The sequence below is a fragment of the Podarcis gaigeae genome (assembly GCF_964106915.1).
Source record: "Podarcis gaigeae genome assembly, chromosome: 1".
Taxonomy (NCBI): domain Eukaryota; kingdom Metazoa; phylum Chordata; class Lepidosauria; order Squamata; family Lacertidae; genus Podarcis; species Podarcis gaigeae.
Genome location: NC_139678.1, coordinates 52,072,827 through 52,096,313, shown reverse-complemented (window position 1 = coordinate 52,096,313; position 23,487 = coordinate 52,072,827). Strand labels below are relative to the sequence as shown.

General features: G+C 43.9%; 1 protein-coding gene across 1 annotated transcript in view; it reads right to left on the bottom strand.

The window, feature by feature from the left end:
* Positions 1 to 13,486: 13,486 nt before the first annotated feature.
* Positions 13,487 to 23,487, bottom strand: part of SYT13 (synaptotagmin 13) — a 29,176-nt gene continuing 19,175 nt past the window's right edge. Inside the window, exons 5-6 of the mRNA XM_083751963.1 lie at positions 22,982 to 23,111; positions 13,487 to 21,264 (exon numbers count right to left, since the gene is read on the bottom strand). Coding sequence (XP_083608089.1) covers positions 20,957 to 21,264; positions 22,982 to 23,111 — 438 coding nt within the window. The 3' untranslated portion in view covers positions 13,487 to 20,956. The remainder of the gene's footprint in view (positions 21,265 to 22,981; positions 23,112 to 23,487) is intronic.

The following is a 23,487-nucleotide window of genomic DNA, read 5'->3' as shown; positions in this document are numbered from 1 at the left end:
GAATGAGCCAGAGGGAGAAGCTCTGGGGTAGGACAGTTGTAATTGTATGGGAGTTAGTGCTTTTTAAAAAAATGTGGCACTGACTTCCATATGAAAGCAGGGGGTGGGAAGCAGGAATTGAGAAACTATCTTAGGCAATCAGGGACAGCAAACAAAATCAGGTACAGATTGCAGCAACTCTTTGTTCAGAAAAACAACAACTGGTGCAGATATACCTTTGGTCCAGCCCTCGCCGACTCGGTGCCCTCCTCCAGCTTTGGACCACAACTTGTATCAGCCCTGGCTGAAAGTGGAGAGCACGAGGTTGGCAAAGGCTGCTTTAGTCACTTCCACTGCCAGGGTTCATGCACTGCCTTCTCACTCCGCACACAGATACGCATACACACACACACACACACTTGATAAGTAGCATTTTATGTTGGGCTTTAGAAATTCCTTGTCTGCAATATTACCTGCTTTGGGCTGATGGTAGGGAGTGAGACTGATGAGCACAGAAGGAAGATTTGTTAGGAAATGTTAAAAGAGTTGCGTAGTTTTGATCATTTTTGACAGCGGTTAAGGCATCGTTGGTATTAACGCTACAATGGTAACTTAATGTAGAATGTTTTTACATAATGCTATTCTAAGCATAGAAACAAGTGCTGGGATTTGAAGAGCCTTGGTGTGACCCAAGGCCATCTACATACCATGGGTGATGAGAGCATTAGTTTGCACAACTAAGAGGCTTCCATTCACCCTTGTGTTGGTTTACTGGTGATATTAACTCCAAGAGAGTGGGGGGTGGGGAGTATAAATGCTTTGCTACTATATTCTTACTGTCAGTGGTTTTTGGCCATTTTATAGTCCCTGTAAATTACGACCCAGCTGTCCCAATACTCATAATCTGGTTGCTTTAATTGGTTCATTTCAGATAAATAACAAAGGCTCTGGTGGAAACGATGATAAGGCTGGGTAAAGACAATTTTGGAATTTAGAAGACGGTTTGTTATTTGAAGCACTCCCGATATGTGCTAATGTTAGAGTGTGTACACTAGACCATGCCTAAGGTGAATCCAACCACAATTTACATTAAGGAACCATTTCTGTATATGGTTTCTGAAACATTGTTCCTCAAACTGATAACTCAGTCAGTAGAGCGTGAGACTCTCAGGGACGTGGGTTTGAGCTCCACGTTGGGCAAAAGATTCCTGCAATGCAGAGGGTTGGGCCAGGTGACCTTCATGGTTCCTTCCAACGCTATGATTCTGTGATTCTTAAAGTAGGAACAATTGGCCTAGGTAATCTGCATCTTGCTTTGCCTGTGATCCCTCTCTTCATTATTGGTCTGAAGAAGAAATACTTTGCTAGGACACGGGTTGTTTTTAGCCTTTTTGGGGAGAGAGTAAGATGCTACTCGTTAAATGTTCATGAGCTCACCTGCATAATTCCTCTTCTGTAGTTGCTTATATTCAGGAGATGTGTTCTTGTGCTCTGATGCTCAAGCATCAACGGGTTGCAGGAGGTGTAATATTAAATCACCTGTAGGGTATGTCTAGAATGTTGTGTAAATGGGCAAGAAAATGAAATATTTATAATGACCAGCATGCAGAGAACAGAAAATGGCACATGCTTCTGTGAAAGCTTCCTCTTCTCTCCCATTTTGGGGTTTTGTGTGTGTTTGTGTAAACATTTGGCCATACTGTAATACATGCAGAACACAATCCAGTTTAAATTAAGCAATTTTAAATCTTTGTTTCAGTGAAAGAGGCAATCAGGCGTTTAATTCACCCACATTAAAATCAGTGGTGCTTAACTGTGGCTGGGCCATATTTTATATCATCTGCCACTATTTCCCCCCATAGCGTTAGTAGTTTAACTATAAATAGATAATCCAGGTTGGTTAAAATGAGACTGAAATCGTCCATGGCTTGGTTTACATTCACAGTCTTACCTGTGATGTTATACATGTGATAGGTTTCCACATCTGAGTTCCAAAATTACAAAATTGCTTATTGCTTTTTAATTTCATGTACAATCTCCCATTCAGAGTCCAGGTTCTCTCTATTCAATGAAAATGTTCTCTATCTGAAATTTTTTTACTACCAAAATACATCAATTACAGTGGTACCTTAGGTTAAGAACTAAATTCGTTCCGGAGGTTTGTTCTTAACCTGAAACCGTTCTTAACCTGAGGTATCACTTTAGCTAATGGGGCCTCCCGCTGCCACCACACGATTTCTGTTCTCATCCTGAATCAAAGTTCTTAACCCGAGGTACTACTGGGTTGTAACCTGAAGCATCTGTCACCCGAGGTACCACTGTAAACATGCCTGCATCTTTAAGCCCCTGAAAGCATGTTACACCTTGTAATGGACTGTTTAGTTAAATCAAAAGGTGAAAAGTATTACTAAAATAAAACCCTAGCTTTGTCGAAATCACGTCCACTTCAGTGAAGACATAATTTTCTTATCTAAGATTTGGTTGCACACTTAGTAATTTTACCAGTAGTCAAGAATCCAACCTGTTAATGCTATGCAAAATAGTATTTGTTGGTATCCTGTTACGAAGAAAAAATTGGTAAATATTCTAAAGTACAGGGATAACATAAGGACTTGATGAGTGTGTGATCATACACATGTCTTAGGGTATGCATATCAGCAGCCAGGTAAATAAGAATGCTGGCTGAAGATTGCATTGTGAATGTTGTACTGCCAGGTAAAACAATGTTGTATTGCTGTTGTGTATCACTTTTGCGAGGAGGGGGGCTGCTTCCAGCAGTTGTGTTGAACAGAATATTTGTCTATGCTCAGTTGCTATGATTTAGCTATCTGTTTGGTCATAGTGAAACTATTTAGGCTGGGGGAAAAGGACACTAGAGGGCGTCTGGTGTTAAGACGTTTGTTGATGTGTAGCACAGCCAAATAGCACAAGAGAAGGAAACTATTGCCTGCGTTTGATGGTACTTCAAAATGCCTTGTATAGGTTTCTCCTGCAGTGAGGAGAAGATAAAAAGGAGCCCGGCTCAAGAGTATCCAATTCTAGGAGATCCAACTGGGATCGGGAATCCTGTCACATTCAGGCAATGGATGGTGATGATTATGGATGTGTGATCTCTTAAATCTCTAAACCAGTGTTTCCCAAACTTGGGTCTCCAGCTGTTTTTGGACTACAATTCCCATCACCCCTGACCACTAGTCTTGCTAGCTAGGGATGATGGGAGTTGTAGTCCAAAAGCAACTGGAAACCCAACTTTGGGAAGCACTGCTCTAAATGATAAAAAGATACAGCTTGTAATGAAATGCTTCCTTCTTGCTGAGCACCTGATTGATTCATCTGTTCATATCTGTATCTGTACCTTAACTTGTGGAGTTCTAACTCTTAAGGGGGTCTCATTGCAGATCCCCAGCTATCTTTTATAACTCAGGCTCTTCTACAGATGTATGTGTCTGTTTGTCAGAAACACACTAAGCCCACACTGATGCTACCTTGCATGCAGACTGCCAGGGGTGCACAAAAGTCAAATTGCCATGGCCATCAAACCAAATGCGACAGGGATTGTGGTAAGGAAACAGAAAGCCAAAGCTTCCTACATTAGCAAAGCACAGTGAGGACACAAGCATAGAATCACAGAGCTGTAGAGTTGAAAGGGACCCCGAGGGTCCTCTAGTCCAACCCCGCTGCAATACACAAACAGTGCAGACATATATGGTTCTGGCACACTTTTGGGCTATCAGTTGATCTTTCTGTTAGCCAGTTGTCTGCAGTTCTGCTGGTCTGGACTCTCAGTGGCCATTCAGAGATACTGATCCCACAGCATAAACAGCCACTAAGACAGAGCTTGCAGAGCCCATGACCCTCCAGATCTCAACAGTCTACAACTCCTTTGGGTGCCTGATCATTGCCTATTTGGGCTGGGGCTATGGGAGTTTTAACAATGTCTGCAGGGCCACAAGCTAGCTACCTCTGCAGAGAGAGGTCTTTCAGGTTATGTTTCAGCTAATGCTATGTTTCAGCTCATAAGATGGGTCTGTCATTTGTATAGCTAAGACACGCATTGGGTTAGTAGCACCCCTTGATGGCAAAAGTCTATCTCAGAAACAGTAGAATACCGGTACTATGCAATTCCTGTGTCCGTCTGGAGGCAAGTGAAATATGTATGCATGAAACCTGATTTAAGTCTGCAATGCATCCTCTTGAAAGGGGCGGCCTAAGGGGCAGATGTGAGCCTTGAAAGTCTGTTGCTTCTATTAGGATTTCATTGCACCTGACTTCCTCTGGATTGCCCTCATTTGGCATTGACCCAGTTAAATTCAAGCACTTTTAACATTTCACTGATTTTCAAGGGGAAATTCCCATTAAACCCAGTGGGGCAAAGGACTTTGGCTAGACATAATCTATATACAGCACGTCCCTATATAGCAACCCATGTAAGAAATGAATCCACATGCCTATATATCACTATATAAGACTGTATATTTAGATATGTATCTGTTTTCAATAGATATAAATATGAAATTTAGGGAGAAAATAGGTTGTCCTATTGCAAATGAAGGCCCTGCATTTTGGGGAGAGGCATAAAGTACTTAAGGCTAAAATTTTGCTGGTAAGCATGGCAGCATGCCAAATGAAGCCTATGATAGCAATAGTGGGACCATCTTGCAATGGATGCGGGTGAACATTTCATCTGTGTTGTTTGTTGACACAGACAGTAAATGCCTTTAGCTAAGACGTATCTGACCCAGTTGCGCACTTTCCCCCTCTGCTTGTTTTGACTTTCTGAGTGCAGGCTGAAATGTAGCTTGTGCTCTCCCCCACCATTCCAGTTTGTATTGTTCAATGGCCAGCAAAGCAGAACGGTCCGATGAATTTGGAGTGGAGTCCCTGGAGGTGGAAGGCCGAGTCCCATTGCCGTCAGTGAGCGGTGCTTGATGCTCTGTTTAGGGTAGGGATGCAGCGTTCATTTGAACAAGGAACAGAGTGCATTCGAAGAAGAGGAGAGATGGGTGGCATCCCAGCGGCTGTTGGACTCCATCTCCCATGGTCATCAGTGATCATGAGAGCTGTAGTCCTGCAGTAGGTGGAGAGCCACAGATTCTCCAGCCTCGGTACATGGCGAGGAGGTTTAGCACAGGAAGAAAAGCTCTGAATGCAGTGATTAAAATAGGTAAATTGATTTAGCTGGGGAGTCGGTGCAGCTGCATTGTTGCTCCTCGGCTACTACCATCTTGTCTGGCTGCTTTTCAAAGAGCTGCTGCTTTTTTCATTGTTAAATGAGCAAATCAGATAGCTTTCAGGGTGGGCAGTGGAGTTGTGTCATTAGAGAATACTGCAGCCTGAATGCTAATTTTTATTTTTATTTTATTGGTGTTGGCAATGAGGCATTATGACTAGACCACTCCAGCAAAACAATCTTAATGTGATGATATCCTTTTTAATATGAATGGCAGATCCAAGCCACCATTTCTGGTGACCGTCCTTTGTGAAATATGTGTCGAGAGGTCTTCCAGCTGGACGGCCTCTTCCTCTGCTCTGGTCAAAGCCATTAGGATGAAGTTAGCACAACTACTTCATACCAGGAAGAGTCGGGAGGATAAAATGGTTTTGGACTTCCCTCCATACAGACACTGTGTAACGACTTGCGCAAGTTTTTTGAGAAAGACAAATATTACTGCTATTGGGGGCTCGGGGTGGGGGGTGAATGTGGGAACAGTTTTTCCTCAACCGACTACTTGCACTGACTTGTGTTGCGCAGCTACACATTTAGAGAGCTTGTGCCACACACACACACACACACACACACTCTCTCTCTCTCATGGTGATGATGCAGGCAATGTGCGTCAGGCCTTTGTCGCCACCACACAACTCTGGAAACCCACCTCAGTTACAAACCTGGCCTACCTGAACCTCTGCCCCCTGCCCCCCAATCAAGCTTCAGGGCTGTAGAGTGTAATCCCATAGAATAACAGCTACCTAGAAAACGTGATCCTCAGGACTGAACCTCATGGATAAGTTACCTTCTCATGGCTACTGGACTCTTTACCAGCCTGCAAGCTGCCAGCAAGGCACCCTCGCTCTGTAAAATATTTTTTTTTATAAAATCTGTCAGGCACTTCACCTCATGTATAGAAAAAACTTCCCAGCCACTGCTGGGGAGACACATCACTCAAACTGTAATTTTAGAAATGCAACAGGAGGGCTGTCGGACTTCTCCTTTTCAGGCGTCCCCACAAACTCACTTTACGAAGAATCGAGGAGGTGTGTGAAGATAACCTCCTCGCATTTTGCCTTTCCCCCCTTTCCCTTCACAACCCCAGTCCCCAACTGTTAGCTTGAACCATGCACACGTGTAATTGAGGGGAGGGGGAGAAACAATCTAGAAATCTTATTATTACATATGTATTAAAATGTTAATATCACACTTTTTCTGACAATGTTTTAAAGAAAAGGAAAAAAAAGTTATTACTTTGCGGACTGTGCTTTATAGTACCTGTGTGAAAGAGGCTAGGACACTGGATACGAATAGAGCTATGTTGATATATCCCTAGTATGTACACGAGAACTTTCTTTTTGTCATACATTATACTTGTAATGTAAGATGATTATTAATAAAAAAAAGAAACACTTCAGTTTATCAAGGCAGGTGGTGCGTGTCTTTATTAATGACTCGAATGAAAACAACTGAGCCTGCAGAAGAAGAAGAAAGACTTTGCAGGCAACTGTAACCAAGTCACTTATGGGAAGAACATTCATAATTTGCCCTCAAGGGCCCCCCAGGCAGAGGCCAAGGTGCAGCGGCCAAGAAAACCAAAGAGGCAAAGGGAGAGAAAGCCAAGGTTGACCAGGGGTCCAAGCCCCCCAGAGCCAAAGGGGGGAGGAAGGGGGAGAATCCAGCCATCCATAGAATCATAGAGGTGGAAGAGACCACAAGGGCCATTGAGTCCAACCCCCTGCCAAGCAGGAAACAAGGAGGCCTGAGGGGCCAGATTCCGCAGGGAGGGCAGGATGGGGGCACATGGCTGTCCAACACTGCACCCTCCATCCACCTTGTCCAAGGGAAAGGAGACCCCTTTTATGGTGGGGGCTGCCCCTCCACCTCTGGCACAACATTTATGAATGGACTATTTATGAAGCAAAGACCCTGTTTTTAAACACCGTGTCATTTTCCAATAAAGTTCAGAATGCCAAAATAAAAATAAAAAATTGCCCTCAAGAGTAGTTTGGCACACTTTGTTCATGGCCCCCTCCCATGCAGTCCTACATAACAGGGTGGATGCTCTTCAAAGTCCTGTCCCTGATCCTCCACGTGTTCTGGTTGCTAGCGCCACTAAGGGCCAAACTGTGTGCCAGGCTTAATGTGTGACCTACAGCTACATTTCCAGTTTTTCTATAATTGCAGGTGTGCTGGAGGGAAAGTAGAGGTTTATCCCTTCGCTCCCTAGCCACAATCAAGAGGAAAATCTCCCCCATCATGCATACAGCTGCGAGACTTAGTAAAAAAATCCCTGTGGTTATCAAAGGAGAGAGAAGATATATTTTGGGGCGGAGGAATAAACCTTTCTTACATGCCGCGATTCTGATAACGATCATAAAGCTCCATGCACCAGTACTGTGCCTAAAAGAAAACTTGAGCTGTACACAATGTGTTGAGCATAGTTCATTTGGCCCTCAAAACAGGCATTTCCCCCTGGACTTCTGTTCAGGGTACTGTGAGTGAACACCTCTTCCCCCTGGCTTTTGACCCTTGAGATATATCTATTTTAGAACCTGCTCTATTATTGTGGATGTGAATTTGTTCTAAGCTTTTTTTAAAAAAAAGACTGAATGGCAGTAAGAAGTTGAAATGATAAAAGTAACTAAATAATGCTGACATATAAAGACCTCTTTGCTACCTTGACCATGTTGGCTATTTGCAGATTAGTTGTGCTGCAGAAGGCGTGCTGGGGAGACCACACATTACAAGGAATGCAAAAATAACTTTTGCTAGGTTTTAATAACAAAAACAAAAACTCCTTTTACAATATATCAATAAGTATCACCCACTCACCAGGGTACTGAGAGAGCTAGGTGCTGCTCTTTATATACTATACCCAACAGCTTAATTAACATAACAGCACCTGCTATACTGCTTCACAGCTGTAAAACTAAGTCACGTTATTTGCTCTGGACCTTAAAGAGATACACATCTTGTGGAACAATAATGAACCTTCAGATTTAAAGAGACCATTCAACAGACCAGTCTGCAGCAGTGTCCACCAGGAATTGCTTCTTCTCACCCTGCTTAGTAGTTAGGACTGTGGCTCAGTTGTAGAGCACAGGCTTTGCATGCACGTTCAGTCCCTGGCCTCTCCAGGTACGGGCAGAGCAAAGACTTCTGCCTGAAATTTTGGAGAGGTGCTGTCAGGCAATGACAACATCAGGCTGATGGACCAATGAATAATAATAGTAATTGTAATAATTTATTATTTATTCCCCACCCACCTGGCTGGGTTTCCCCAGCCACTCTGGGTGGCTCCCAACAGAATATTGAAAGCACCTTCCTATGTTCTTACGGTGGGTATTTTTTTAGTCTCTCTGCTGATGGATGTTGTCATGTAGGCTGGCTTCCAGCTGCAGTGACTCCTTGTTCCAGATCTATAGAGATGGGCTCTCCAAAATTCACCTCCAAAGATATCCCCTCAGTGCCACAAGTGGCTCCAGGGACGCTTCCAGCAGAGCCTGCCCAATTAAGGGGTGTATAAGTCTTCTTATATGGGTTCGCCCCCTGAAATCTTTTCTAAAGCTCCCCAAACTAAAACAGCATCAAAGGCTTAAGCACCTTCTGATATCAACTACCCCAACACGATGTGCTCAGGTGTACAGCAAGCAGATTCTGGGGGTGGCTAGGCTCTTGGTCAAGCAGGTGTTAACATGCCCTGCTGGAAATACCAAGCCCATTTGGTGAGCGACATGAGTTTATTCCTCTGGGCCCAATTCTAGTAGCACAGGATCTCCTGGAAACTTGTGAAAGACATGTGGACAAAACCCATATCATACGTCATTGCTAGAAAGCTGGAAACAATGTCCTGTTTACAGTGGTAGACTTGCACTGTTGTCTTGTATGTACCTGCAACTACTGCTCTTCAAGTGGCTGTCAGTGCAGTGACACAGACTACCCATCTTCCCCATGTAGAGGCTTTGGGGGGGAGCTATAAATTGTGGCAAGGGTGGGGAGCATTTTTCACCCCCAAGGGCTGCGTTTCTGGGCAACGCTTGGAGGACCACATGCCACTGGTGGGTGAAGTTAAAGACCAAAGTGAACATGACCAGAAATGTGGTTTTTGCCATAGGCTAGTTTCTGGACGGACACACACACACACACACACACACACTTCCTCCATTCAGGCAAGCAAGGAAGCATCCAGCCTCAAGGACACATTCCAGCAAAGCAGAGCCATTCAGGGGGTGTCTTGGGGAAACGTTCTCAGGGCACGATAGCCTGGGGGGTGGGGGTGGGCTTTAAATGCAATAATTTTTTTTTCCAGTTTTGGATTGGTGAATGTAGTTGTAGACAGGAAGCACACACCTATGTGTGCATCTGTCTCTTAGTAGCAAATGCTTTTTTGTCATAGTGGGAGTTTTGAACCAGCACTCAACCATTTAGAAAGGGGCAGGAGTACACATCATGGTGCCCTCCAGATGTTGCTGTACTACAACTCCCACAATCCCTTGCCTCAGCAGCTTCTCACCACTAGGGGGCTTGTTTTCTCATAATAGCCTTTACCCTCTTGACTGGATCCTCCTGGAGATGGAACACAATGAAACCTCATTTACTAGCTCTCTTCCTATCACGACCCTTTATTCCATCAATGCATTGTCTCCCCGCCCCCGGCCTTGAAAGTGTGAGGCTGTCTGTTATACAGAAACAGCTTTTGATATCTTCCAGCACCCTCTAATCATGAACAAACTGATTGGTGTTAAAACTGCCTTGAAAGGCCATATTCTATTGAAGACAGGAAGAACCCATCCCTTTCGTTCAACCCTGCATTGTCTCTTATCTGAGGTGGAAAAGCACAGCAGAAAATAATCTTGTACAGCATTAAGCCAGGCACCAGCTGTGAAGAGAATACACATGTAAAAATGAAGGTATGGCTCCTCATTAACCGATGGAGTTTTTTCATCTACTCTTTTTAATAATGTCTCTGTTTACATGGCTTTGCTTCTATATTTATATTCATATTTATAGATATTGATCCAAGAAACAATACAAAGAAATAACAAGACAACTGCTTGGGTAAGGAGTTTTCAATTGACATTTCCAAGGGAGACGGAGTGCTGTGAATTTTCTGTTAAGGAAGCTAACTTGTTTCTATGGAGATAGTCACTGCCCTCACCATCTTCATTTCTCCATCTCCCCTTCCACATTTCCTTGAATCCCAAGAGGTTCCATGAGGCAATAGCTAAAGGGCAGTGGATACACTGAGCAAACTACACATTCCTGCATATACACAAAGCCATGGGTGGAGAACCTTTTTTGGTTCCATGGGCCAGTTGCTTATCAGGATCTGCCTTGCAGGCGAAATTTGGCTGGTGGGTGGGATTGCCCTCCTGTCACAATCCCTTTTGCTCTGCTCTTAAAAGGGACGTGAGTGGTGCTGTGGGTTAAACCACAGAGCCTAGAACTTGCCGATCAGAAGGTTGGCAGTTCGAATCCCCGTGACAAGGTGAGCTCCTGTTGCTCGGTCCCTGCTCTTGCGAACCTAGCAGTTCGAAAGCACGCCAAAGTGCAAGTAAATAAATAGGTAATGCTCCAGCGGGAAGGTAAACAAACGGCGTTTCCGTGTGCTGCTCTGGTTTGCCAGAAGCAGCTTAGTCATGCTGGCTCCCTCGGCCAATAAAGTGAGATGAGCGCCGCAACCCCAGAGTCATCCGTGACTGGACCTAATGGTCAGGGGTCCCTTTACCTTTACCTAAAAGGGAAGTGGGGTGGGGCTTGTAAAAGCCTTTGTGAGTTTCCAGTCCCTCCTTTTAAAATCAGAGCGAGGAAGGACTCAAAAGGGAAGGAGAGGAACTCACAAAAGCTTTTGCAAATCTTTTCCCTCTTGCCTTTTAAATCCTTGAGACTTGGAAAGGAACCTTCCCCCTCCCTTTGCTTTTCAAGTCCCTGGTGTGGCCAATCTTAAGGGGCAGGGAGACTCGGAAAAGATAAAGACAAATACATGCTGTCTTAATTCAAATGAGGAAAATATAAAGTCAGGAGTAAGCAAAGAACAAAATTGAATTAAATACCACTAATCCCAGTTCAAGATCCAGTAAGCAGGCAAAGCAGGTCTAAAAACGGCAAACCGGTAAAGCAGATAGTACCCTGGACAATTCCATGAGGAGTCTGAGGCTACCTGGGCCTCCAGTGATGAGCTGAATCCAAAAATGGCCCCAAACTGCATTACGGCAGGCAGTTGACCAATTTCTCAGACATGGGAACCACTTGCTTCTGTCTTGCTAGAATTCAAACTCAGCTTATTTTCCCTCATCCATCCCACTGCTGCATCCAGGCACAGTCTTGCTTCATTCAGATGTTATGGAAAAATAGGGCCGAGTGCCACCAGCATTCTGATGGCACCTTGCCCCCAAACTCCTAATGACCACTCCCAATGGCTTCATGTAGATATGAATAGCACTGGGGATAGACTAGAGTCCTACTGTTATGTGGTTACATAACAGAACCCCATAGTTCAACCATGAGGGAAATGAGAAACACTCTCCTACTGTTACATCTTGAACTCGGTACCATTGGTAGAACCAGAACCACTGAAATACAATGCCCCCAGTTCCACAGGATAGGTTCAGGAGGATGTTGTGGTCCATAGTATCACAAGCTGCAGAGAGATTGGGAAGCAGGAGCAAGGTCTCTGCAAAGATGACCCATCAGGGTGAAGTAGGGCGACTCACTGAACCCAGGCTGGAACAGATATACAATGCCTAAATTGTCTGTCATGCCTACCTTGAAAAAATGAAATTATTGTCTAGAATTATTGCTCTACAATTATTTCTCTGAAGTCCAAGTTACCAATTGAATATTTAACTATGTAAAAAATATAAAGCACTTGGTAAAAAGTTAAAGGTAAAGGACCCCTGGAAGGTCAAGTCCAGTCAAAGGCGACTATGGGGTTGCAGCGCTCATCTCGCTTTCAGGCCAAGGGACAAACAGCTTTCTGGGTCATGTGGCCAGCATAACTAAACCGCTTCTGGTGCAATGGAACACTGTGACGGAAGCCAGAGCACACAGAAGCGCCATTTACCTTCCTGCCTGTAGCGGTATCTATTTATCTACTTGCACTGGTGTGCTTCTGAACTGCTAGGTTGGCAGGAGCTGGGACAGAGCAATAGGAGCTCACCCTGTTGCATGGATTTGAACCACTGACCTTCCGATCAGCAAGCCCAAGAGTCTCAGTGGTTTAGACCACAGCACCACCTGCGTCCCTACCACGTCTGGTAGATACATTGGTAAGGCCGTCTCCCCAAGAGAGTGTTGTCTGTCAGTGATAGTATCTGGACTTAGTGCCGATTCAAAATTGTTGAGGAAGGCCTATCTGCTATGTCTACATTGGTGTTTAGCTACTTATAGTGTCTACAGGCATAAGCAATGTGGTGCTCTCCAAATATTGTTGGGCTAACCATCTCTAACCATTGGCCTTTCTGGCTGGGACTGATGGGGTCCAATAATGGGGTCTGAAGGGCACCATGTTGGTTAACCGTGGTCTACAGAGTGCCTATATCCCCAGAGCCAGGTACAGTTCTGAAGCATGCATCTATGATCGTTTATCTTTAGATCTGCTTCTCACTCTTTGGCAGGTTCATCAGGAGACATCAGTATATAACATGACAAATAGCTTACAATGAGGCAGCTCCATCTGGTCCGAAAATACAGAAGAGAACTACAGTAATTGCCAGATTCCAACATCAACTTCTCTGCTGTTTATAGATGTGAAGGGGGTGGGGGAAGCCTGCCAGGAATATTGTTCTTTGTGGTTTGGCAACCTTCTTACATGGGTGTCACTAGTTATGTTCCTGTGGGTACATGTTTGGTCCAATTTCTTCCCCCTTCCCCATCACTGAAATTAATTTTGAAAGAAGCATTCTGCTGTAGCCAATAAGTTGTGTTGTGTTGTGTTGTGTTGTGTTGTGTTGTGTTGTGTGTGTATGTGTGATGCTCATGGCAGTCTTGTTGGTTTTCAAATGCTCCCATGGGCCCAAACAGGTTGGCAACCCACACTCTTAGATGCCTTGACACCTACAATGTTTTAGGCTCAGAATGCCTTGATCAGGATTAATTCCAATCTTCAAATGTGGGTAAATGCAAGGGGCTTCATTTTTTCAATGTGTTGCATTATCACTGCAGTGATCTTGGATCATATAACTGGCTGATGCAGATAACTGTTCAGCCACTCATGAAAACAGTCTTTCTAAAGTATGACTGATGCACTGTGGGCAGAGCTGGGAGGGCATCCAAATAAAAAGAACAACTCATTGATCCAACTTTTGTATTATTTATTCGTGGTTGAATGTTGTTGTTTGTGCAGTAAAATTAGACACCAAGTCTCATGCTTTTATTTTGTACTTTGAACAGTGAATACGACAACAGCAAATATTTGTTTTTGTACAATAAAGATATCATTAATCCATAGAGTTGGTCCACATGATCTTTCCTCTGAGCCTGGCTATGGCATTTTAATTTATTTGTCATCGTCCCCTTCCTTTGAGATTTTATTACACAAGTGCTAAGGATTATGTGCTATTTACATCTAATTCTTCACACTGTGATGGAACAAGCTTTTGAATCTGACAGCATGTGCCCCCAGAATTTTGAAAGTAGATGTATCCTGACACATCCCAGATAGATCTTCAAAAATGCAGATCCAACAAGGCAAAGACATAGCACCTTGTTGCCCTTATAAAGGTGAGTTGGCTGGACTTGGTAAATCTGACTAAAGTGGCCTTTTTGGCATTGAATCTGCACAATGCACTTTTACAGATGGTAAATGAACTTCATGTACAGGACACTGAACAGCAAGGCATTACATTACAAAGCAGAAATAAATACAAGTGAAACCAGCATTTTGAGGTGACTTGGCTGGAGAAGATCTAACAGAAAGTCACACCACAATGTTAATTACAATTCTCATCGCCATCAATAATGGACAAGGCAGCTGGTTAATGTGGAAAGACGTGCTCAGTCTGGCCAGTACCAGGGTACTGCAGATGCTGTGCTTGTCCAGCAGGGTGAAATGAAGCATCCATTTGTTGACAGTCTTCCTGTAGCAGACTCAAGTGCTCTGGCAATCTTCAAACCAACTTGCAGTTAATGTTGTTCAAGACACCATACCTGTTCTCCTATGTGCTCACATCATTTGGCATAAGGGCCACAACTGGGTAAACCTTGTGCCTTTGTGCTTGAATTTGCACCCAATCTCAGCACTGTGCTCTCCCTGACAATTGCCTGCATCCTCTCTGTGGCCCAGCTCTGTGGTTGTTGGACCCTTGCAAATAATACACGTGTGCTTTAGCTGCACCACCAGAAATCTCCAGTTGGGTCGTAGCGTTTCAAGTAGACTGGCAGTAAACCTCTCCGTGTACTTTTCAAATACTGGATGTGCTTACCCCTCAGCTGATATAATTCTATGCTGTTGGGTTCTAAAAAGTATTACAAAACTCACAAGGAAGCTACATCACAAGTAAAGATACTGGATTGGGTTCCTTGTCCTTTAATTGTGAGCCCTACAAACAGGAAATAGCTCTCCACTGTTTTTCATTATCTTCATCTGACAATGTTCCACTTGTTGCCCCATACAGTGAATATGTACACCAAAATAAAGTTAAGTGGTGAAGCCAAGGTAGTTCAGGAATATTTGCTGATGTCCTTACTGGATCAGGCCTCCCTGCATGTCTCCTAAAAGGTAGTCTTTCTGTGAAGCTATGTCAACTCCCTGATTGAGGGAGGTGCATGGGTTGACTTCAGGCCCCTTCATTTCCTTCCTTAACCTTCTTCCCTCAAGAAATGATTTGCACCTTCAGAAGCAAACATGCCAATAATCCGTCTGTCACATTTTCTCCCTGTCTCATAAAACTAGAACACGGGGTCATGTAAGGAAGGTGAAGGGAGGGAGGACCAGGAGAGACGAAAGGAACTAGCACCTGGTTCCTCTCACAGCACATGGTTTAGTTATGGGATTGGCTACCACAAGATGTAGCTATTTACACCCACTTGGATGAATTTAAAAAAGAATTAATCACATTCATGGAGAGTAAGGCTATCAACAGTCATGATAGCTGTATCTTATCTCCTGTATCAGAGGCAGTATGCTGCTGGGGACCAAGCATCAGGAGAGGGCTACTGCACTCATCTTCTGCTTTGCATTTCTCATAGGTATCTGGGGCTCCTATAGGAACAGGATGCTGAGCTTCCTATATTTGTAAGCGCACGTATTGGGATTTGAGCCCCCATCTCTTAACCAAAGGCTTATGCAAATATATTCTATGTGCCATGACTCACCTAACTGATGCATCTGTTGACAAGTTCTTCAAGGCAATTAAAAATGCAAAACAAAAACAAAAAAAGCCCCAACTTAATTATGCACCTATCTTTTCCAGGGACAGACGGTAGCGACTGGAGTTCTATAGCAGCTTTGGAAATTTCATTTTGAAGCTAGCATAATGACGCCGATCAGTCTCTCGTTTTAATGTTCCCAGTTAGAGCAAAAGAGAGAACGGGGGTTGGAGCCTTGGTATGCAAATGTTGAGAATTAATGCAGTACCCAAGGTCTCACAGGAGCAGCTCACACAGACGAGATAGTATGTAAAACAGCAGCTCATATCCAATAGCCAAATTAAGCTGCTTTTTTAAAAAAGTCTTATCAAAATATATAGCTTCACAGTCCAATCGTTTTAATTAAAAGCTCAGTGATGTCTTCATTTGTCTCTTCCCACTCCTAGAATCCCATAGCCCTACAATGGCACATGGAGTTGGTTATTGCATTTGCAGAAAGCATACATTTAATGTTCATCTTCTTAAAAACCTCAAGAGTTGAGATCCCACAACCGCAACACAAAGAGACCCCACTCTTTAATACTGCCTTAAGAATCAGGAGGAGGTCAAATGGGGTGGTGTGGGTGTGGGTGTGCAGGTGCACATTGGGGTTTGGAAGGTTTTTGTTCGGTGGGGATGCATATTTCTATAATACACTGCAGGGAAATTCTAGCTACTGCGCAGAATATCACATTCCAGATCCTTTCCCCAGAGGCCACATAATGGTTACATCAATAATAAATAAAGATGAAATAATAGTTCATGCAAGTGGCATGAACATAGTACTGGTGATATGAGCTGTCCCACATGTGTATTTTCAAGGGCTTTAATGAATACTTAGGAATCCTACTGCTTCTTCAGTTCATGCACATGGCTACAATTCATAAGTTGTACTTTTCCATGGGTTGGACTTAGAATAGGGCAGCTCTGTCTGCCCATAAAGTATCGCAGCTGCAGCCCTGACTGCCAGACTCAAACACAATCCCATCGCGATGTGGTTTGTCCCCACCCCACCCCCTAAAGCACGATGGATAGTGCTATGGCTTCACTACAGTCTGAACTGGATCTTTCTACTGTTCAGCTACCTGCTGGCTGGTAGTGTGTTTGTTAAATCATTCAAATGTTAGCCACTGGGTTATGGAGAGACCACATATAAATACACCAAACGAACAAAACTGTTCAGGAATTATCATCAATAGGGGACCTCCTACCCACTCTTCTGCCACTGTTAGTTACGATTCTGCACTATTGTCAAAGTTAAGAAGGGGTGGACTGCTAGAAACCCTGCTCTGCTTCTGGCACTCTGCAAGCCAAACTGGAGATAAGGGCAATAAAGAAAAAAACAGACTGCTTAAGAGAGGACTGTGCCACAGATGCTGCCTTTGTGTCCCTCCTAGCCTCCTAGCTAGACAGGATACTCTGCAAGTACATCTTGCATAGCACTATCCCCCAATAAAGAGGGCAGTGGAAGGAGGGCATAGAATGGGCTTTCTTGATATTCTTTCCAGCCTGGAGCAGCCAATATCTAACCACTGGGGGACAATGCCTCTGTTTTCTGTTATATTCCTCTTCAGCTGTAGTGAGTGGCATCAAAAGCCCTCTTCAGGCATTCGTAATCTGTGTACCGTATTCCTGTGAGGGGAGGCCAAAGGGACAAGTGTCCTTCTCACCCTCCACAAGTTGTGTGAAGTGGCAAGACTCCTGGATTCATGGAGGCTCTTCCCACATAGAGGTTCTCCACAAGGATGCTTATCATGGTGTACAGATTATGAATGCCTGAAGAAGACTAAAGAAGACTCTGATTTTGACCCTGAATGCACAATGTAAAATGTTCATGTATCTGAAAACTGACAGGGCAACTAAAAACTAAAACTAATAGAATGGCTTTTCCACCTTTATTATTTGTTTTATAAGCAAGATATTTCTGCTTGAATGAGTATATTAGACATTTCTGCAGAGCGAAGCCAGCTCTTTGTTTTGAGGAGATCCGCTGAGGAAAAATACAAGCAGAGACCTTTGTCTAACCTGAAATGTTTGATGACATTCATGCTTGAGCAAAAATACTTTCCTTCCAACTGTTTTTCCAGGTGTTCCAGTCTGAAATGTGTTCATAAGCACTTAAACAATGACTAAGGCCCTCATCAACATCTTCCCTCGGGCTTATTATTTATAGTTCCTCCAGTCAGCCCTAGAATCTTCCAGGGGAAGCTGACAGCTGAGAATATAAAGAACTGCAGGAAAGATTTAAGCTTCTAATTTAATAATAGCAACAATAATAAAATACTACAGTGGTGACCTGACTACCCTGGATCCTACACAAGCTTCTCTTCCTTACCTCCAAAACTTTCCCATAACTTTGCACCTCAGAGCCAGTCCTCCCATTAGGCAGTGTGAGGCAGCTATCTTTGGAGGGTGAAGGGAAGCAATGGCAGCCCTCTCTAGACATTTTTTGGAGTCTCCTCACTCCCCTGTAGCAGCTTCACCTGCTGGAAAACGGAGCTGTCCATGTAATGTAACTTGTGCCATACTATCTAAAGCTAGCTAACCTTCTGTCCCCCAGGTATGCTGAAGGACTCTGTCCCATCACCAGATTAAACTGGTGCTCTGGTCAGCTTCTGTATATGGAGGGGAGGGAGCATGTCTCGGGTACCAGGCCAGCCCTAATTATTTCTTATATATTGCAACATTCCTACCTGTGGCCTTTGTACATCTGGCTCCACTATTCTCAGTTGTCCAAAGGTCTTCTGCTTCCGGACATGATTTTGCCTTTTCATTCTTTCTTGTTTCCCCTTATGCCTGGAACTGAATCCTACAGCACTTCCGTGGGTACACCTCAGTTACTTACTTTAAATCTTTCCTCAAAACCCACCCTTTCCATGGAATGTCCCCTGAGACCCGATGCCCTACATAAGGCATTCAAACAAGATAAGTTTCAAACAAGACATGCTGTGGGTTTCACACTGTCTGCCACATGTTATGGGTATGTCATCAGTGCAATGAGTTCCTGGCATTCTGGGAACAAGTTTGTTCCCTTGAGCCCAAGGTAGCTGAACTGGAAAAGCTGAGAGAGGTAGCAAAGTTAGTGGGTGAGGGCTGAGGTCTGCGGGGACATTATAGCTACACCCCATTCTCATGATAATAGCTGCCTTGCAGTTATGGAGAGGGTGGGTCTTGGAGAAGGAGGGTATCACTATGAGGACTGGAAAACAGCCAATGTAATACCATTTTTAAAAGGGATCTGGTGGGGGGGGGGAGCCAGGAAATTACAGGCTGGTTAGCTTAAAGTCTGTCCCAGGAAAACTGGTGGAAAGTATAGTTAAAGATAAAATATGCAAGCATATAGAAGAACAAGCCTTGCTTAAAGAGAACCAGCATGGCTTCTGCAAGGATAAGTCCTGTCTCACTAATCCATTACAGTTGTTTGGGAGTGTCCAGAAGCATATATAGAACTGATCCAGCTGACATAATATACTTGGACTTTTCATAAGCTTTTGACAAAGTACCGCATCAAAGACTACTGAGTAAGGTTAGAAGTCATGGAATAAGAGGAGAGGTTCTCTTGTGTACCAGGAACTGGTTGTATAACAGGAAGCAGAGAGTAGGAATAAAGGGACAATTCTCCCAATGGAGGGATGTAGAAAATGGACTCTCCCAAGGATCAGTAGACGGACCTGTGCTTTTTAACTAGCTCATCAATGATCTAGAGTTGGGGGTGAGCAGTGGGGTGGCCAGATTTGCTGATGATCCTAAATTGTTCAGGGTCGTGTGTTTTTTCTTCAGCATTTTGAAGTGATCTGACATGACATCTTCAAACTAGGTGAATGGGCAATAAATACCAAATGCCATTCAATGTAAACAAATGTAAAGTGATGCATGTCAGGGCAAAACAAATGTCAGTCACATATACACTGGCAGAGTGTGATCAGAAACGAGACCTTCAGGTAGTGGTGGATGGCTCAATGAAGACATTGACCCAACTATGAAAAGGGCAAATTTTGTGCTAGGGATCATTAGGAAAGGAATTGAAAATAAAATACCATTAAAAGATCTATGGTGCAAATACACTTGGAATACTGTGTGCCGTTCTGGTTGCCTCACTACAGACAGGATATTGTAGAGTTGGGAAAAAATCAGAACGGGAAACCAAAATGATCAAAGGGACAGAGTGACTCCTCTACGAGGAAAGGCTGCTGCATTAGTGTATTTTAAGTTTACAAGAAAGGCGAGTGAGAGGGGACATGATTGATATGTATACAATTATTCATTCATAAAAGTTTTTCTCCCTCAAAACACTGGAACTTGTGGGCATTGAACGAAGCTGAATTTTGGAAGATTCAGGACAGGCAAAAGTCCTTCTTCCCACAGCACATAGTTAAACTGTGGAATTTGCTCCCACAAGAGGCTGTGATGGTCACCAAATTGGATGGCTGTAAAAGAGGATTAGACAAATTCACGGAGGTAAAGGCTACCAGTTGCTACTCTCTGCCCCCATGGTCGGAAGCAAAATGCTTCTGAACACCTGTTGCTGGAAACCACAGGAGGGGAGAGTGCTGTTGTGTTCTGGTCCTGCTAGTGGGCTTTCCATAGGTCAGGGCAAAACAAATGTCAGTCACTGTTGGCCAATGTGACAACAGAATGCTGGGCTAGATGGACCATTGGACTGATCTAGCAGGCTCTTCTTATGTTTTTAAGGGCACTTCCAGAACATTCTATTTTCAATTTGGATCCAATCTCACAGCAGCAAATTCATGTTGAGTAATTATAGTTGATTGGGAGCTCTCGCACAACAAACCCGCTTCCCCAAAAGATAAGGTTTTTTTGCAATAACAAAAGTGACAGGAAAATGCACTCGGAAGTGTGGCATAACCCTTGCTTTGATGCAATGTTATCTAACCTCCTGCAATCAAATCAGAAGGAATGCTCATTAAGTAGCCAATGTCAACTACACTTTTTGTAAACCACTTTCTTGTTTTTTTCTTTTACAGTCAAGTGGTATATAAATTTTATGAAATAAATCAGTAAATAAATACTCCTCCTGTAAACAGATCAATGAATGATGGATGCTCCATAAATAGGCCATCCATTAGCGCTCTAAATGTCTTGAATCAGATCACTTTCTGCAAGTAAATATTACTTGCTACTCGGTTGCACTGGTGCAGAAGACCCATATGTAGAAAGCAAGAAGATGGTCCTGCAAAGAGAAATGAACCGCTGGCTACTTTTCTCAGCCCATTTCCAGAATGTTCTTACAGCAGAAACAACGAAAGACAACACCAATAAAACAAGACTTGTGCTTGTGAATGTGTCCATTTCATGGTTTTCTGGATGTTGAAATAGATCTCATTCCCCGCCCCACCCCACCCAGCCCTGAGACCAGGTCTACTGGACTTGGGCTGGTTGGCCTGTCTACCTCCATAGCTACATGTGTAGCTGGTGCCACATAGCAATCTGCCTTCTGGGGTTCCTCAGCATCTCTTCCCAGTGGTTCCTTTCTGTGCCGGTGGCATGCAGGCCAAGGCTGCACTTCCCCAGTAAGCGGTTCTGCCCATCATCTCCATCCTGGCTTAGCATCTCCAGCTCCACACTGGAGGCACACAGCAGGTCGTGGGGCACCTCAAACATGATCATTTCGTTCCAGACAGGGTTGATCTTGTGCTTTGCACGCTTCGTCTGCTTCTTTTTCAGTTTCAGGGACTGGTGCTTCAGGGTCACCTTAACAGATATATCTGCAGGGACAGGGATATAGATAAAAATGATAAAAAGCGGTCATTTGATACCATTTCCTCCTGTCCTTCTAAAAATCTTACTGTATTGGTAAATTGCAGCAGTCATTGAGGGCCAAACTAGATGGATGCCGGTTCTTTTCATGTGTCAACCCTATCCTTGTATAAGGCAGGGAATGGGGGTCTTGCTTTAACAAGGAAATGCAGGAAAAGGGGACCAAGGAAATGCACTGTTGATGTCCATCTCTATCCCATTCCCTTGATTCCTAGCAGGAGAGCCGGGAGCAGAGAAACCCTACGGAAACAACCAACTGTGGAAAGTTAACGGGTAGGAAGAGTTTCAGTGAGTGACTTTTGTGTGTTTATTTTTGTGTTAAGGTGTGTGTGTGAGGGAGAGAGAGAGAAAGAGAGAGAGAGAGAGAGAGAGAGAGAGAGAGAGAGAGAGAGAGAGAGAGCTAACACTACAGTCATACCTCGGGCTGAAGTAGCTTTGGGTTGAGCATTTTCAGGTTGCGCTCCGCGGTGACCCGGAAGTAACGGAGCGTGTTACTTCCGGGTTTCGCCGCTTGCACATGCGTGGAAGTGGCGAATTGCGACCAGCACATGCGCAGACACGCGGACACAGGTTGCGTTCACTTCAGGATGCGAACGGGGCTCCGGAATGGATCCTGTTCACATCCAGAGGTGCCACTGTATATAGAAACAGGGTGGAAATGTGAATGACAGTCCCATCACAACTAGTTTGGCTCTATGTTTCTGACATCTACCATAACATAATATACAATCCATACAGCAGGCCCTGTGGCCCTCCAGGTACTCTTGGAGTCCAGCCCCTATCAGCCTTAGCCAGTGATGATGGAAGTTCGAGTCCAGCAATACCTGGAGGACCAAAGGTTCCCTCATCTCTGCTATATGCAAATTCATTCATGAAGCTTATTGTGACACTGCCTGCCACGTGTCATAACATGCGTAAGATTTCTGCTTGTCAACTTTGTTATCCCTTCTTTCAGTGCTACAAGGTTGCACTACTGGGCACGATTGATTCACTTATGCTAATAAAAGGCCATGTTGCTCAAAGCTGAATGGACAAGCAAGCAGACATTAGGCATTACTGCCTGGAAAGCTTAATGAAAGGCATTAGAATGAACAATAAAGAGCATTTAGTCAGGACTTTAGAGTGTTCTAAGTACTCCGTATCTCAGCAAATGTTACAGCCACACTGTGAGGTAGGTCAGTATTGTTATCTTCAAATTAGAGCGGGCAGTGGGGAGCTGAGACTCAGAGGCACTTGCTTGCCTAAGCCCCATCTAATGAGATGATAACTACTACTACTACTACAACAACAATATATCACTCATCTGACTGGGTTGCCCCAGCCACTCTGGGTGACTTCCAGCAAAATATAAAAACACAATAAAACATCTAACATTAAAAACTTTCCTATAGGGAATACTTGGTGGTGTCTTTCTTTCTTTCTTTCTTTCTTTCTTTCTTTCTTTCTTTCTTTCCTTCCTTCCTTCCTTCCTTCCTTCCTTCCTCTCCTCCCCCTTTGTTTTTATCTTGTAGTATCAAAAAAGCTTAAATTAAAAAAAAACTGCAGAAAGGGAAATTGTGACTCACTCAAAGCCTACACTTCATTATGTCAGCTAATTAAATATATTTTCTCTACCTGGCTTAATAGAAAGGCATCCCATCAAACATGTTCCTTTTTCACACTCACCCTTCCCGAGAAGCTCTTTCAGCTGTTTGGAGTGGAGATTCTTGGCTTTTATGAGCACCACAAGCAGACGGTTTGCTGCAGGCAGATAGCTGATGGAAAGGAGAACTTCTCCATAGCCTGCATCTGGCTCCTGCAGTTCAGTGAGATAAATGGGGAAAGAATGTACTCTGCACCTTCTACATTAGTCCATGCAAAGGACTGAGCAACTGCACAATGAAGGGTGGAGGCAGCAAAGAAAACTCAGAAGAATATGTGGTTCAGTAGGCCACTATGAGTTCCTCATGCTCCTGTTTTGAGGCAGAAGCTTAATTCACCTGTCTCATCACACTACATTGTTTGTTTATCTTACATTGGCATGCTGCGGTCCATGGGGGATGGTTGCAAAGCCAAAACAAAATAATGCAGAAATCCACACTTTAGCAAAGTTCAGAATTAATAATTTTAGATCTGGGAGATGAGAACAAACAGACTGAATTTTGAAATGGGATTTTGAGCAACATTTTTAT